Source organism: Chlamydotis macqueenii, chromosome 2 (assembly GCF_036417535.1).
Source record: "Chlamydotis macqueenii isolate bChlMac1 chromosome 2, bChlMac1.mat, whole genome shotgun sequence".
NCBI lineage: Eukaryota > Metazoa > Chordata > Aves > Otidiformes > Otididae > Chlamydotis > Chlamydotis macqueenii.
In genome coordinates this window covers 159801992-159818088 of record NC_141557.1, presented here as the reverse complement: position 1 = coordinate 159818088, position 16097 = coordinate 159801992, and the positions used below count along the sequence as shown (strand labels likewise).

Genomic DNA, 16097 nt, shown 5'->3' with positions numbered 1-16097 from the left:
TGGGACCGGCTGTGTCCAGCCCGGGGCAGCCTCAGCCTCTCAGAGGCCGCCCTGCAGCCCCCGCTGCCGACACCTGGGCGTGGACACCCCAGTATTATCAGGAATCCCCCATTTTTTAAACTGAATGTAGAATTGGGGAAAATGTTGTGGGTTTGCGAAAAACAACATATGCTTTTACTGGGATGCTGTTAGTAATGAATTTTGACTTAAGACCTACAAGGGTACGAAGGGATGTTTCTTATTTTGTTTGGGATATAAGCTGTAAATGGATGAGCACCAACTTGGGAAACAAGATGCCCCATCCCTGAAAGCGTTCAAGGCCAGGCTGGACGGGGCTCTCAGCAACCTGATCTGGTTGGGGATGTCCCTGCTCCTTGCAGAGGGATTGGACTGGATGGGCTTTGAAGGTCCCTTCCAACCCAAACTATTCTATGATTCTATTTTTTTTTTTTTTTTACATATGCCTGCTTTGCCAGTTTTCACTCTCCGTATCTGACCCTCCACTTGACACATATCTCCTGCAGCCGTAAGGGAGATGTTGCCCCTGTAGCCAGTCAATGTGTACGTCAGATGGTGGCTTAAGGGCAGTGCCACGTGCTCCTTCCTTCTCCGCAGGGCTGAGCGTGCGTTGTCCACCTCTCCCACTCCCGTCAATCTGGAGGACAGGGGCCTAGTTCTGTTCAGTGCATGACAGAGTGTTGTTCTGCTGCTAATGAGAACAAAATCAGCCATGCCTCATGGAGTTTGGCAAAGGACAGTGAAAAGGAAGGTGGTCAGAAATAACGGGTAGTTAGTTACGTTGGACCCACGCATGCTGCCTGTTTTTCCAGCCAATCTGGAAAGAAGCATTCAGTTAGCTTGGGTTAGGGTGTCTGCTTTTCTCTGTCCGTCCCCCTCATTTCCTCACATTGTTTCCCAGCCATCTTCAATTCCTTCCACCTTTGTAACGCTCTGCTCCTTAACTGTGTCACACTGCTCCTCCTCAACTAACTACATGATGCCACTTCTGTTCACATTCTCCTTGTCTCACAAAATGTGTAGAATGGTTTTGCTGCTAAGATGGAATCAGGATTTTGTTGTGAAAGAGGTGTTTTACTGTGAGCCTTGCTTTGTATTTTGCATCCGTAGGAAGCCCTTCAGTAAGAGGAGCCTTGCAGGAACAGAATGGGAGTCTCATTGTTAAGGAAATTTAATACTGCACTGGAAAGTGAGATTCTATCTTTATCTCTCTGAGATCCTTTTTGTAAATGACTTTATCGTACGCTAGCAGTCGCCACCTGTGGTATTTCTCACTTTCTGAAGAGGCTGGGATCTAAATTTGCAGGAGAGCAGCAGTCTGATCTGCAGCTGAGATCAGTGCTTTGATCATGTGGAGCATTGTGGCCCTGGAAGTGTTAGGAAACCATTTGCTGATGCTCCTGAAATCCCCAAATATGATATTGATGTGCTACACACACACACAAAAAAAAAAAAACCTAGAGGAAATTAAAGTTCTGTTTTTAGAATACAGTGTGCAGTTAATATGCAATGGAGCTAAATATTAAAGAGCAAGGAAAATTATTTCGAATAGCTGCTTGTTAATTGTGCATCCGTTATCTTGATTTAAAAATACGTAATGAAGTTATCTTGGCATTATAATACAGTTCTTCTGACACAGAGGTGTGTCTGTTCGTGTCACTTCCTAAACCTTTAAAAACAACAGACTGTGAGGATGTTTCACCAGTAACACGTGTGATTCATCAGCAACGTCTAAACCGTTGAATCCATTGCCAAATGTAGGAGCAGTGTTGGAATAACTAACAGTAGCGGCATAACTTGATGTAAACTAGATGTAAACTGATGTAAACTAGAGCACAGGATCCCTTCATCAATGATAACTGACAGCTGATGTAGGTATCAGGTGGAACATAAGGTTCTTTTGAGTGTTCATCGCAACCCTTGGGACACCTGAGCCGTGCCGGACTCTTCTGCCCGTTTCTCCAAGCGTGATGTCTTTTGCCCAGTTCCGTCCAGTGTGAATCCTTACTGCCTGTGACAGTGTCTCTTGTTTGGGTACCTACCCCCCAGTCTTTTTTGCCAGACTGTCACCGTCATGCCTTTGACCCCCTACCTGTCAGTCCACGCGACCTTTAGGGATCTTTGCCTTTTGTTTCCTTCCCCAAAAGGTGTTGTTTACCCTAATCCACAACCAATTTACCCTAATATCCCCAGACCTTTATCTCCCAACTCATGCTGCTTGTATGATCTTGCTGTCCTTCCTCCGCCCTCAAGTTTCAGGTGCTTGCTGTAGTCACTGTTGGTCACCTTCCAACTCACAGCTCCTTGTTTCCCTTCTTTCCAACACATTCCTTTCAACACCCCCCCGTCAGACCTTGAGGTGCAGCTCTCTTAGGCTTTTAGCAGTTAGGTGGACCTGCTTGCTCTTCAGCACCTTTAAGTACGTGTGATCCCGTCTCTTTCTATTTCTCTGTCCAAACCCGCTGGGAAAGATCAGACTTTGTAGCCCTGGGCTTGATTTGGAGTTTGTGCAGCCCAAGTCCGGTGCTGGAGTTTCCCAGCTGAGGAGGAATTTAGTTTTGAGGTGGTGTAAGAGCTCTGCTGAGCGTGCCTGCACCGCAGTGTTGGGTTTTTTTCCGCGTAACTTTATCAAAGAAATACCAGCGAGGATCTCAAAATAGTTGAGAGAAAGCTTCATCTCTGGCTCCTAAGTATTACTGTTGTATAAGCTCACTCAAATGTGAAATCAACACGATACATTGCATGCTTTATTGATTTATTGAAATAATAATTTATTTCCGTTATCTTGCTTGGAAGTCCAAGTTGACCTCAATTGTTCTATTTATATGTTAGCGCTTAGCACAGCTTGGAGATAAAAGAAAAGCTTTTCTTACTGGAGAAATGAGATACTGCCATACCTTCTGCAGGCGATTTATGGGAGCTATTTGTTAAGAACAAAAAAGAACTTTTATATTCTGTAGAGGTTGTTCTCTCGGATAAGAGTTTGCCAAAAGGTCTGTATCACCAGCTAGAAGGAACTGTGTAGATACGCTACTCTTAGTATGTGTATGAAACAGGTTTTGAATCAGTGTAAGTTTTCCTGAGAGATTGTGATCGTTGTTCCAGGCACGTGTGGATTGCACATTGAGAGAGAGTATTTGGAATCTTGAAAAAATTTTAATCTGGTTTTTTTTTTTCTTGTTTACGCAGAAGGTGAAAGAGCTTTGCCGTCAATACCAAAGTAAGTTCTATCCTTTCTTTTCTTACCTATTGTAAAAAATAGTTTTGCTTACCTGATGCTTTAGGAGTTTTTATACATGCTTAAGTTTTATTGTTGCTTTTGGATTCTAGGACAAATGGCAGGCGGTCATTTGGGACCGTAAGGCATAAATGACTGACAGCAGTGTTAAACTGTAAAGATACCAGAAATAAAATCTGGGGGAAGAAGTGCATAATACGTCGATTATATTTGACAGTAACAAAAGAAGGATGTTTTGGAAAAAGGCTTGACTGGGATTCAGGCTATTTCTTTTGAGTCCATGAGTAAATTTAATTACAGAAGTGATGCTAAACAGTTTTTTAAATGTGTTTTCAATCTGTGAGTTAGTCTATGCTCTTGTTTTTCCTATTTGTCCCTTTTTCTGTTTATGCAAAATACAGAAAATATCTTTTTTTTCTCCTGTCATAAATCTGTCTTGTCACCTTTTGTTTGGAGAATTTCCATAATGGGGCCACTCTAAGTTGAGATTTCTCAGTTCAGTGTAATAAGGAATACCATTTACATAGCAAATCCTTTGTAATGTATTTTTTTAAAAATATAGTAACATAGAAGAATTATTCTCCAATGGTAATTACAGATTCGTAGAAAATGCTAATCTCTGTCAGGCAAGTAGAGTTACATTTTTTTTCTCTGGCTACTTTTTTGGTCGTACTGTATCCGAGGTTTGCTGAGACATGCTATCTGCATCTAATAATTCTTATGTAAAGTATGCTAAGATACCTCTCCGCATTTTTCTCCTTCCCAAGCTTTAAGGTAAATAAGAAAATATTTCTAATTTATCTCCATTGGAACTTTTTTGCAATCTAACTGCAGCATTTGGACCCCGTTTAAAGCCACGTCTCGTCAGATTATTTTCCTTGAACCAGTGTCACCAGTATCCAGTATTGGTAGATAACTGTTGAAAGACCAAATGAAATTCAGCAGTTCATAGTGTTTTATCTCTTCCTTTTTCCTTTGGAACAGAAGGATCATACCTACTTTGACTCAGCCACCTAATTCTGTGCCTTCCTTGATTGCTGGAAGGAGTCTGGAATTATTATTTTAACTCTTGGGTGGAGTATGGAACACAGTTTGTTCCTGAACCTGCAAGAAACAAGCCACTTAGATACCAGTGCTGGCTCTTCCTTCACAGGTCCTGCTGCAGTCCTCGCTAGCCAGGTGGCTTTCTCATGGGGCAGAAAGAGAGGACTTGAAATGCAGGGAGGGAGAGGAAATGAGAGTCGAGGCTGGAAGCAATAAAATTGGTAAACTTAGTGTGCACTCAAATGGAAAAGGAAAATTTGTTTTTACTTAAATAGATAACCAAGTGAGAAACACGTAACAACTATCTAATTACACAGATTTTATCCTTTTTTTTTTTTTTTAACTTGTAGGGATTTGCGAGATAAAGTAAGGTTTGAAGGAAAAGCTTCTTCCCACTTTTTGGACAATTTACCAAAACTGAATTTGTACGCTTGAGTCTGTTTAAACAAGGGCATCACATACCCTCGTAGTCTGGCAGCAGAGAAATGAGCTTTTGTCGAATATATAAAATTCCGAGCGAGCAGCATCTTGCATCTGGAAGGATTTGCCTTTGCCAGATGAAATTCCAGATTTCTGAAAGCATGAAGCGCAGTACTCTCTTACCATAAAAGAGTGTTTATGTATGTACACACATGAAAAAAATTCAGAAGAACTAATTGGAATTTCTCATACTAATGAATGTATACCTAACTACACTTAAGTGTAATTGCTTTTCTTCATTTGCTTGACATGGAAATTAATTTAAAATTAAAATAAGTCATCTTACAGACAAAAACTGAATTCATACTTAATTTCCAGAAGGTAATACAGGAAGTAGAAGCACCATCAGATTACATATATTGACGATGTTTAGACATGCATGGCTTGATCTTAAAAGTTTGTGAAACTTAGGTTTGGGTTTTTCCGTTAAATTTGCTCTGTCGCTGTGAATGGGTACGCTAATTAAAGTGGTAATGCATTCTCTCCACTCTTACTCCCCCCGATGGGTTTGAAATGGTAGATTCCTTTCTGACTTTTCTCCCCCTCCAAATCTGTCGCTGTGGGAAATGGACTGGCCCTGCTAATTACAGTAGGTGCCCTGTTAGGATGAATTCCCAGTGTGTGTGACCGGGAAGAATGTACAGCATTCAGCGATTCCAACCTCTGTTTTACAGGCTGGCCAACAATGAGAAGCAAGGAGTAAGGTCACACACAGTCTCTGTGTCAGGTAAGGCTCATTAAAAAAAAAAAAAGCGATTTATTTATAAAGCTGGCAGATGTTCAGGCAGATTTTTCACTCGGTTAGCTCACTTCTTGCTACGTGGCTGTTGACTTTCTCAAGACCGGAGCTGTGCTGCCTTTGTAGTGCAGTTTCTAAAGAGAAACTTTTTGCAGCTATCCTACGTAGTGTGGCTGGCGAGAACAGCCGTATCCGTGCAGCGACGCGGGGCCGGAATACTTCAAAGCAAGGCTGCTTGTCAGTATTTTCACTGAGCTTTGTAAAGAAGTAGAATATCGTGGGCTAGGACTTAAATTACCTGAGTATGTGTTAATTATGGAGGAGCAGCTTTGAAAAGTGAAAATAGGCAATTAAATATTAATCATCGCTTTTTGGAGGGAAGACACTTAATAGCTATTTTTTGGAGCAGCTGTTTAGATCAAAGCGCTTAATTTTTGCTGTTGAAAATCACAAGTTAATTGAAGAATGAGCATGTGAGGTAATACATGTTGTTTCTGTAACTTGTGGGCTTCTGAGATTCCAGTTAGTTACTGTGGATTTTTTAAAGTTTTTATACTTAACAGAGTCTCAAAACAAATCCTTTTAATGGATTGATTCAGTGTCTTACTCGAAAATACATTTCTAAATCTTTATACGTAATACTTATTAAGGAGATTTTTCAATGCAGAGGTGCGTTAATATTGTTATGTATTTCTATAGATGTCTAGTATTTGGCCACGAATTTCAGGAACCGGTACTGTGACCCAGTGGAGGGTCCACCCCTCACTCACAGGGAGGCTGCAGCCCCACTTTAACGTTTATGAGAGCGCTTAGTGGCACATGTTAAAAAAATATATATATATTTCATACAAGAAGGAGGAAAGATACGTAGAGGTTTGATTAATTTGCTACTTTTCAGATTCCTTTCCCCACCCTTAACCTTTTTTTAAAGATGTTTTGAGATTCACCCCTTGGCATAGGAAGCCCAAGTAAAGAGAGCTTGTGCAGGAAAACAGATGAGAGGATCTGGAATTAGAATGTGTATCAAGCTTCAGAGGTGTAACAGAGCTCCACCAGTTACTGTTACCTCTCAGAGTCAAATAGCAGCTCTTCTTCCTCCAGTGCCTATTGAGCAAGAGTGGTAGATAAGGTAGATGAGCATGAAAAATGGTCAGCATGTTCTGTCTTGATTCTCACCTGCGCGGCTCATTTTAGCTGTTAGAAAAAGTTAAAATTTCTTAAGTGGTTAGTGCTGTGCTTTTTAATCACTCCACTTGCACAAAAAAAAGCTAATCTTCAGGACAAAAATGTCATAGTCCCTTGCCACCTCAAGTTTTCGCTCTTTCATTTTTTCTAAGAATGCTGATATACTTTTACTATTAAAAACAGTCGTAAATACTTTATGTCATAAGAGCAGTCGTGAATGCTTTGTGATCCTTTACTGCTGTCCCTTTGACTTTGCAAATTTAGGTATCCTTTGCTTGATGCATTTTATCTGAAGTAGTGTGTCTCAGAGCACAAACTTGCTTCTTCTCTACTCTTTTGAGGTAGTGTTTGATATTAATGGTGAGTTTAGTTGTCACACCACGTAACTCTGGAGTTTAGGGCGTCGCATCAAGGTGAACGACGGGCAAATGAGCGCTTTGCTGTAGGACCGCAGAAGAAACAGCAGCAGCAGCGCTGGAGATGAGCTGGTTGTTCACGTGAACGTCAAGGAAGCTGTGAGGGACAAAGCTGGTTTCTGATGCCATGTGCACCAGAATGTCCCTCCCTTTCTTCCCAGTACCAAAATCAAAACCAATTAGGTATTTTTCTTGTATTGTAGTAAGGTTTTGTATCTTTCCACAGTGAAACGTTGTGCTTGATTCTTGTTTTTTTATACCGTATTACAAACCACTGGAAACGCTGACGTAATACTGGAATTATCAAGTCATTGCATTTATTATTCATTCTCAAGGGCTCTTCTTTTTAATGAGGGTACATAGAACACTGACATACTTTTTTTTGTTGATGGGTGGGTTTTTTTTTTTGTCCCACAATTGTTTGAAATGCATCAAGTGTTGCACGGTTGTCAGTGTATTAAATTTAAACCGCAGGCAGATTGTTGAGATGAAGTTACGTGATACGAGTTTTTCCTCGGGAGGTGCTTTCTGTAAGAATCTCCGAGTCCCCAGAGGAATCAACTCGTTATAAATGAAGTAATACTTCATGTAGATGTGGAGAAGTGTCTCTCCTGTTGTCACATGTAACTGATCCGTCAGTATGGAACAACGGGGGCAACAGATGTACGTAATGTTCGGTTAACCCGGGAGTTAGAGGTCAGCAGAGTCTGACAGCTGACAGCATCCAGTGAGAGCCAGCTGTGGGTGATGCTATCTTGGTTTGCAGAATAAGAGCTTTTCTCTGGTGACATTTAAATGACTTAGAGCTAAAGGCTTCAAATAAGATGAGCTTTTGTAACTTAGTGTCAGCTGTAACATCCTTCATGCCTTTGATGGTTGAAATCATAAATTAACTCTGCTGTTAGTCTTCTGTGAGATTCTGCTACGCCTTGTTTAAACCTCTTCCAGTTGCTGAATAGCAAAAATCAGAGACACATATTGGGTAGGAAAATTAAGCAGTCAAATGTATTTATAGTATTAATACCCTTAGTTCTAAAGGAAAGTTTCACAGTCAGTTCTCCACCACACTTTGGAGAACTGTGTGTGGAGCAATAGCCAAAAACCAGTGTAGGACGTGATTTGGCAGTCTAAAAGTTCAGATTTTTTAAGTTTTTTAGGTTTAAAAATGAGCTTGTTAATGAAAGACACTTTGTCTTTCTTTTTGAAATATTTATTAGCATACCTTGAAATATTTCTGGTCTACTGAAATGAAAGTGTTTCAGTAGTCCAAAGCATACAGAGATAGAAGGCTTTTAATTTTTTTTTTTTTTTTTCTCTAAATAAAGGCTTTTTCAAACTAGTGGAGTGAAGTTGGTTTCAGGAATCCAAAGCAGGAGATTGCTGGACTGCGGAGCCACGAAGTCTTCTCTTACGGCTGTGTGTCACTGAACCGGGTTTCAGCACACGCTGCAGGCTTCTGTTTCTGTTTCTTCTGGTATTACTTGTCTGCCTTGATTCTTCAAATTCTGTGTTCCTTGGAGTGGGCACTGCTTTTCTCTGTGTGCAAGATGCCTGCCAGATTTCTCCTGTTTTTTAAAGTGTAGTAATAATTTTATCCCTCAAATTTTACATTTACGTTGTGTGTGTAGGATTATAAATAAATCTAAATCTAAATCTATGCCATCCAGAGGGACCTGGACAGGCTGGAGAGGTGGGCCCGTGCCAACCTCATGAAGTTCAACCAGGCCAAGTGCAAGGTCCTGCACCTGGGTCATGGCAATCTCAGGCACAAATACAGACTGGGCGGGGATTGGATCGAGAGCAGCCCTGAGGAGAAAGACCTGGGAGTGTTGGTAGACGAGAGGTTCAACATGAGTGGGCAATGCGCCCTTGCGGCCCAGAAGGCCAACCGCATCCTGGGCTGCATCAAGAGGAGCGTGGCCAGCAGGTTGAGGGAGGTGATTCTGCCCCTCTACTCTGCCCTGGTGAGACCCCACCTGGAGTACTGCATCCAGTTCTGGAGCCCCCAACACAAGAAAGACATGGACCAGTTGGAAAGGGTCCAGAGGAGGGCCACAAAGATGATCAGAGGGCTGGAGCACCTCTCCTATGAGGACAGGCTGAGAGAGTTGGGGCTGTTCAGCCTGGAGAAGAGGAGGCTCCGGGGAGACCTTATAGTGGCCTTCCAGTACCTCAAGGGGCCCTACAGGAAAGATGGGGAGAAGCTGTTCAGTAGGGCCTGTTGTGATAGAACAAGGGGTAATGGGTTTAAATTAGAAGGAGGTAGGTTTAGATTAGATATGAGAAAAAAATTTTTTACAATGAGAGTTGTAGAGCACTGGCACAGGTTGCCCGGAGAGGTGGTAGATGCCCCATCCCTGGAATCGTTCAAGGCCAGGCTGGATGAGGCTCTGAGCAACCTGATCTAGTCGGGGATGTCCCTGCTTCTTGCAGGGGGGTTGGACTAGATGACCGTTGAAGGTCCCTTCCAACTCTTAACTATTCTATGATTCTATGATTCTAAATAAGAAGCCCAATTGAATGAGTTGGATTTTAGGTTTCTTTGCTATACAGCTGATGTTTTAGTTTAAATACTGCGATTCATCAGAAGCAGCGGGTGTTTTAGCTGGTAGATAGATAGTTCCAACTTTCATCTCCTTCTCCCTCTGGTTCTGCCATTACTTTAAAAAAGAATTCTTTGTACTTAGCCAAGAGTGTACGCTCAGGAAACAGTAAGGCTAAATTATTTGCTCTGTGCAAATAGTATATCAAATTTGTAAGCAGCGGCGTACCAGTTTACTGTGATTTTATTGACTGGGTTTCCTGCAGTTTTGCTTGGAGTCACCTCATTAAAATGCTCTGCTCTAGTCTACAGGAACTTCTTTTGGCCAGCAGTTTGTTTTGAAATAGCAAACGTTAGCCTTAGTAAGGTGATGCACGTATTTCCTGCTACACATATTTCCAAAAATAATAATTTACCTAGTCATTATATATTCTAAAAAGTGCTTCATAAAATGGAATCAATAAAGGCATAGTTTGCTGGCTCCCTCTTTACGTAAATTCTTTCCAACACAAAGTTCTTTGATTTCTTCTTTCTTAAGTAAATATCACCAGGAAGAATAAATATGCTTTTGCATCCCTTGGCTAATCTCTGTGTCTCCTTTGCGCTGGAGAATTCTGTGGACGTAAATTTTTTTAATCGTAGCTCAAATGCTACTTTACATGCGGCGCTACAGAATATGACATTTCAGGCCCGCTTGTTTCGGCCAGTATTGAACAAGCAGGGTATTGAACAAATCTTGGCAGCGTTGGGTTCTCGGCAGCATTAGGTTTACAGTTGGACTCGATGATCTTAAGGATCTTTTCCAACCTAAATGATTCTCCGGTTCTGAGCGGTCGCTCTTGGCGTTTGGATGTTCAGGTACTGCGGCATAAAATAACACGTTTGTAACTTTGGGAAGACGACAGCAAGGAAGAAGATGAGCCGTTCTGCAGGAGCCAGCACAAGGCGTGTGCCTGAAGGAGTTTTAGGGCCTGTCACAGGGTTGGTGCTGGTTTTGCAGCTTTAGAATGTGCTTATTTGATGAAGGAAATCAAAAGGTGTTTAAAAATATGGTTGCCGTTTCAGATGTTAAGGCAGGCTTTTCAAACCATCTAAGTGACAGGCCCCAGGACACACATGTTTAATAGGGCGGTAGGTATCTTACAGAGAAATCTGTTTGTCATCTTCTTCCCTAGCTGGCATGGCTGTTCTTACCAATGCAAGTAGCGTTTCGAAGTTGAAAGGGGTGTAGCTGTAAGTGCATGGAAATAAGGTGCCATTCTCGGCCTGGAGAAGAGGAGGTCTTCCAATACCTCAAGGGGGTCTACCGGAAAGATGGGGAGAAACTCTTCAGCAGGGCCTGTTGTGACAGGACAAGGGGTAACGATTTCAAAATAGAGGGAAGTAGATTTAGATTAGATATATGGAAAAAAATTTTTACACTGAGGGTGGTGGAGCACTGGCCCAGGTTGCCCAGAGAGGTGGTGGATGCCCCGTCCCTGGAAACATTCAAGGCCAGGTTGGATGAGGCTCAGAGCAACCTGATGTGGTTGGAGATGTCCCTGCTCCTTGCAGGGGGGCTGGACTAGATGACCTTTAAAGGTCCCTTCCAACCCAAACTATTCTATGATTCTATGAAACTCACGGTATATCATTGCATTTCAGTCACATGCTGTGGTTTATTCCTGACCATGGCAGTGAAGTGGTGTGAGAGGAGTTCTCCAAGTTGCTGCTGGTGAGTAGATCCTGAGTTTGAAGTAGTTGCCCATTTAGTCATACCACTTAGCTGAAATTTCAATTTGAATGGAAAAAAAAAATCTCTCTTGAAGGAGATAAGCATGATTTAAGTGAGATTTTAGCATGCATGAAAAAAAAAATATAAACCTGAGAGAGAGACTTCCAGTAGGTTACCTAGAACAGACTGAAATATAACAGGAGCCAAATATCAAAACACAGCAAACAGGAGAGAAGAAAAAAAAATCACTTTATTTCAGTCTTACAAGACTTAAAATTGTTCTTAGTGAAGGAGATGTTGGCACGTGAAAAGCCGTGAATGTACACGTGGAGGATGCGGGCTAATCGCAGGCAAAGCTCTGAGCAAGGATGGAAAGATAAATACAATTTTATTGAACCACTTCTGCTTGCAGAGCACACTGTGTGCTTTGTTTAGTGATTCCTCTGCTCAAAATGAAGGTCTGCCCTGTGCTCAGCTCTGGAAGAGTTTCTTGTGTAGGATTTGTGTTTCCTAGTTCTGTTTGAGTTGGTTGGTAGAGGGGAAAGGTGTTCTCTGCCTGAGGTTGTAAAGTTGGGGTTTTTTATGTGCTCATTTTATCAAGTCACACCAAAAAGACAGTGCTGAAAAGTGTACGTAATTTTTTTAAATGAGAAATTGTATCTTAAGTGCTTATGACTGTGGCTGCTAGCTCAGTTGTGTCGTAGTCACTTCTTCTGAAAAGAAAGACTGACAGCGTTAGCATGAGTTACATAGTTATACGTTCAAATTATTAAGTAATTAGAGGAATATAAAGGCTCTGTACAGCTGTAGCTCTGCTGTATGGTCGCAGGACTGGGAGACATCCCAGTCTAATGGTTTTTGCAGATCAACTTTACAAACCTTGAGTGACTCGTTAGCCTCCAAGTTCACGAAGGGAGTTACTTCTTAACTCGCCTGGCTATTCTGCTGATTAGTAGGACAATATAGGTAAAAATACCCTTAATGCTAATAAAGAACAGTATTTCAGATTCCCATCACAGCTGAATAGACTGGTGTGTTACCTTTTTATATTTTAGACTGACTGAAATGCTTCTTTTCGTGCACGAGAAGAGCGGAATGCACTGTGGTGACAGCCTAAACAGATTTCCAGGATCAGTGCCTAGGAAGTTCCTGCAGTGATTTTATGAGTGTGGTGGGTTAAAGAGTTCTTCCCCTCCTGCACTTCTCCTTTGTGATCCATTCATTTGCTTTGAGCTGACACTTTTGCTTTGCTAATAACAACACTGTACTATGACAAAAAAAAAAAAGAAAGTCCAGGCAGTGTTAGGGTTGAGGTTTCGTTGTTTATGTGTAAACTTGTTATGTGTCACTTGATGTGACAACTGCATAGTACTCATTTTATTTCAAAAGATTGACAACAAACATATTTATTCCTTCTACAGATCTTCTTCAGACTTTTTCCTCAAACTGGTTCAGGAATGTATGACTTGACTAGGAAGGGACATTATAAGCTCCAGCCTTCCAGTGTCGGTTATCTAACGATGAGTATTGATTTCAAGCAGGTACTCTGTGAGGTCCTGAAAAATACGTTGGAACTTCTGTGGTTTTTTAGCTTAGAATCAACTCTTTGCCTAAATAAACTTTCTTTTGTTGCTAGACTTGAAGATGTCGTAAGTTTAAGACAAAGCAGTCCATTCACTCTGGCAGAATAGTCAAACAAACTTTAGGCGATAAATCGTAAAGGCAAAGTCTGACCCGCAGAAGACGAGTTGGACTGAGTATCACAGGGCGTCAGGACATGTACATGGTGAATTAAAACCACCTTTGTCGTTTCCATGTGCCCTTCATGTGAAATAGGTTGGTTGGGTTTCAGCCAGCTTTTGCCACCCGTGTATCACTGCAAGAGGGAACAGCATTTCGGCATTTCGATCTTAAATTAGCATTGTAGCCTGAGCAGACAGGTCAAGAGCAGAGACATCTCTTCCCTTTTAGATAGCTTGCACTGCTCCCAGTGACTCTACACCTGCTCTTCTGTTTCTCAAGGAGTATCAGATTCCTTTGTTCTCATTTCAGGACCTTTTCAGTAGTCTTGTAAAATAGCTGTAGTGGTTTTTTTTTTAGTTTTCTTTCATACTATGTCTAAAGCTTTTTAGGAATGTTACCTCAGGTTTGTATTAGAATGGTAGTGCTGGAAACTGCGCTACGTGATGTTAGGAAGGTGAGTCAGAAGTGCTGGTACACTGAGTCCATAATTCCACCCTCTCCTTGCACCTCTTTTAGTTTTTAGCATTGAATCTGATCGGTGTTCTGTCATTTTTAATGAGATGTAAATTCTCACGTTTGATGGATGATTTCTGTTTGTTTAATTACCCCAGCAGCTTTTATCATGGTGCTTTTTAGTTGTTTAGGATACAATGGTAAAGCTCACCCACTTGTTTTAGCTTTAGGTTAAAATTGCCATCTTAGCAAAGCGTGGGCTGGACATCGTAGTGCGTTACCCATGAGATTTGCGTGCGTGAAAGTCAACGTGCAGATTGGACAGTGACTGAACACGCTTCAGACACCTTCTAAAAAACTGTGCACATTATCCCTCAAAATCTGCACAGCTGTGTAAAAAAATGGTACTTTTGTGTAAGTGTAGCTGCTTTGATGGTTCATAGGTTTCCAGAATCTGTGAGAAGTGTGAAGTTATTTTTATTAAAAGGTAATTTTCCTTTTCCACTCTTCCTGCACACCTCCCAGTACTGGCTAGTATGCTGTACCAGTATACTGTGGTACCTGAGCTTCCCTTGACACCTGTACCTCCAGCCTGTACAGCTCAGGGTGACTGGATCTCACTTGTGAGTTTTGACTGGGAACAATGACCAGCAAAAGGATGTGGGGTTTTAGTGCTTTGGCCTCTTAAACCACGTTTCATGTTTCCTGAGATACAGGAGAGAGAGAGAAAAGAGGAAAGCAGAGCGGAGTCAACAGGTAGCAAGAGAAATGAAAGGAGCAGCTATCCTCACGTTCTTAGTGGTGTCTTGTGTCCTTCTTTCTCACCTTGTGAAATCAGTTGTGGCTTATTTGTATTTTTTCCTCCTCAAAAATCTCTCTCCTCCTGGTAAGCGCTTTGCAAATTAAATGCAGTGAGGTGACTAGGAAGAGTGACAGTGAGGACAAGTACCACGGAGTGTTCGCCCAGAGATCCTTGGAGAGCTAAAATGTCAGCTGGCAAGACAAGTCTGCACTGGGGGTGGAACTCCAGAGGCACATTTCAGATCGTAAAATATGTCAGTGCTGGATTTCAGTGGGACAGAGAAACTGTGTTTTTCCTTGTTCTATGTAATGCTTTTACGCTAAATACGTCCGTGTTTAAGTCCTGTGGCTGCCACTGGACTTAAATCAGAATTTAGCTATAGCACAGTCTCGGAGAACATAGATGGGGAGCTTGAAAAGTGGGTTACGCTTCTGGGCTGGACAATGTTCTTTGTGTCGTCAATGGATGGAATATATGGTTGGCAAACCCTGAAGTTTTAATAGATTCTAGTCTCAATTTTGAAAATTCAACTAAGAACTTTGCTGTAGAAAGGAATTTGAAGGAAAATACCAAATATGCTTTAGATTTTCAACAATATTTGTTTATTCATTTCTGTATATAGAATCGTAATGTAAACCTTTGCTTTTATGTTCCTTCATTGTAGATGTTCTCTGCAGTCTCTCCTCTTTTATTTCCAAATAATTTGTTTCTGTTTTTCTCTTTCCTTTTCTTGCCTCTTTGTAAAGGAGTCAATCACTGTCAGCATAAAGTAAAGAAAGCCAAGCGCTTTCTCCCTTTCGTCTTCTGTTCCCATGAGTCGCCGCCTAAGGGTACTGCACCGCTCTTTGTCTAGGCTGCCTTATTAACCCAAAAGCTGAATATACTCACTCAGTTACTGGTATTAAACTACTTTAGCTTCAGGTAAACAGAGTTCCAAGAATAATTTAATTACTTTTTTGCTACCCCTTTCCTGCCGTTGAATTGGATTTTCAGGCAGTGTCACAAGCTTGGTGGGTCCCCATTTTTATGGGGGACTTGGTTTTGAGCATCCTATGCTACGACGACAAACATATTAATAATTTTATTTGTCTAGCTAAGCAGCCCTTTTCTACCATGAGTGTTTTGTTAATACATTTTGACATCATTCTTGGACCCCTGATACAGCATGCCTGTGAATGAAGTAGAATAGCAACAGTAAGCATCAGCTAAGCTCACTTTGAATTCAGTATTTGATACAGCAATGCTTTTGGCTGCGTACTGGTTCAGCACTTGGTCTGGACCAGTTTGGCTTTGTTAGGGATAAGAATTGGGGTAATAAGTGCATTACTTTTACAACATCAGTGCGCATTTTCCTTTTATTTATGAATAATGCCTAAAGTGCATTGGCTTGTGCTGTGGGTGTTGGCGTGCAGTAGGGCTGCTACCGTAAATGCGGAGTATGGTGCTCGTTTGAACATCTTCCCAGTAGATTTTCTCCGTTTGTCACTTATTTAAATTTCAGCTTTGTGTAACTGCAATCTACTCTGTATAATGAATACTTAGATGGTTCCATTTCTTACTCCTGTCTTCACGGGAGCACAGGAGTGCTTTTCCCTTGAAAGGGTCAACGCCAGCTCTACGTATCCAAAGTCATGAGTGTATGTGCAAAGTCAAATTGAACTGGCTCATCTGGCTGTAAATCTATTTTGAAGTGAAATATTGGAAAAAAACCCAAAAATTGGCA

General features: G+C 41.5%; 1 protein-coding gene across 5 annotated transcripts in view; it reads left to right on the top strand.

The window, feature by feature from the left end:
* PTK2 (protein tyrosine kinase 2) overlaps positions 1 to 16097 on the top strand; it is a 211110-nt gene that overhangs the window by 141378 nt on the left and 53635 nt on the right. For all 5 annotated transcript variants that reach the window (XM_086741328.1, XM_086741324.1, XM_086741326.1 and 2 more), the window contains 2 exons: positions 3208 to 3238; positions 5455 to 5507. In XM_086741328.1, coding sequence (XP_086597454.1) covers positions 3208 to 3238; positions 5455 to 5507 — 84 coding nt within the window. The remainder of the gene's footprint in view (positions 1 to 3207; positions 3239 to 5454; positions 5508 to 16097) is intronic.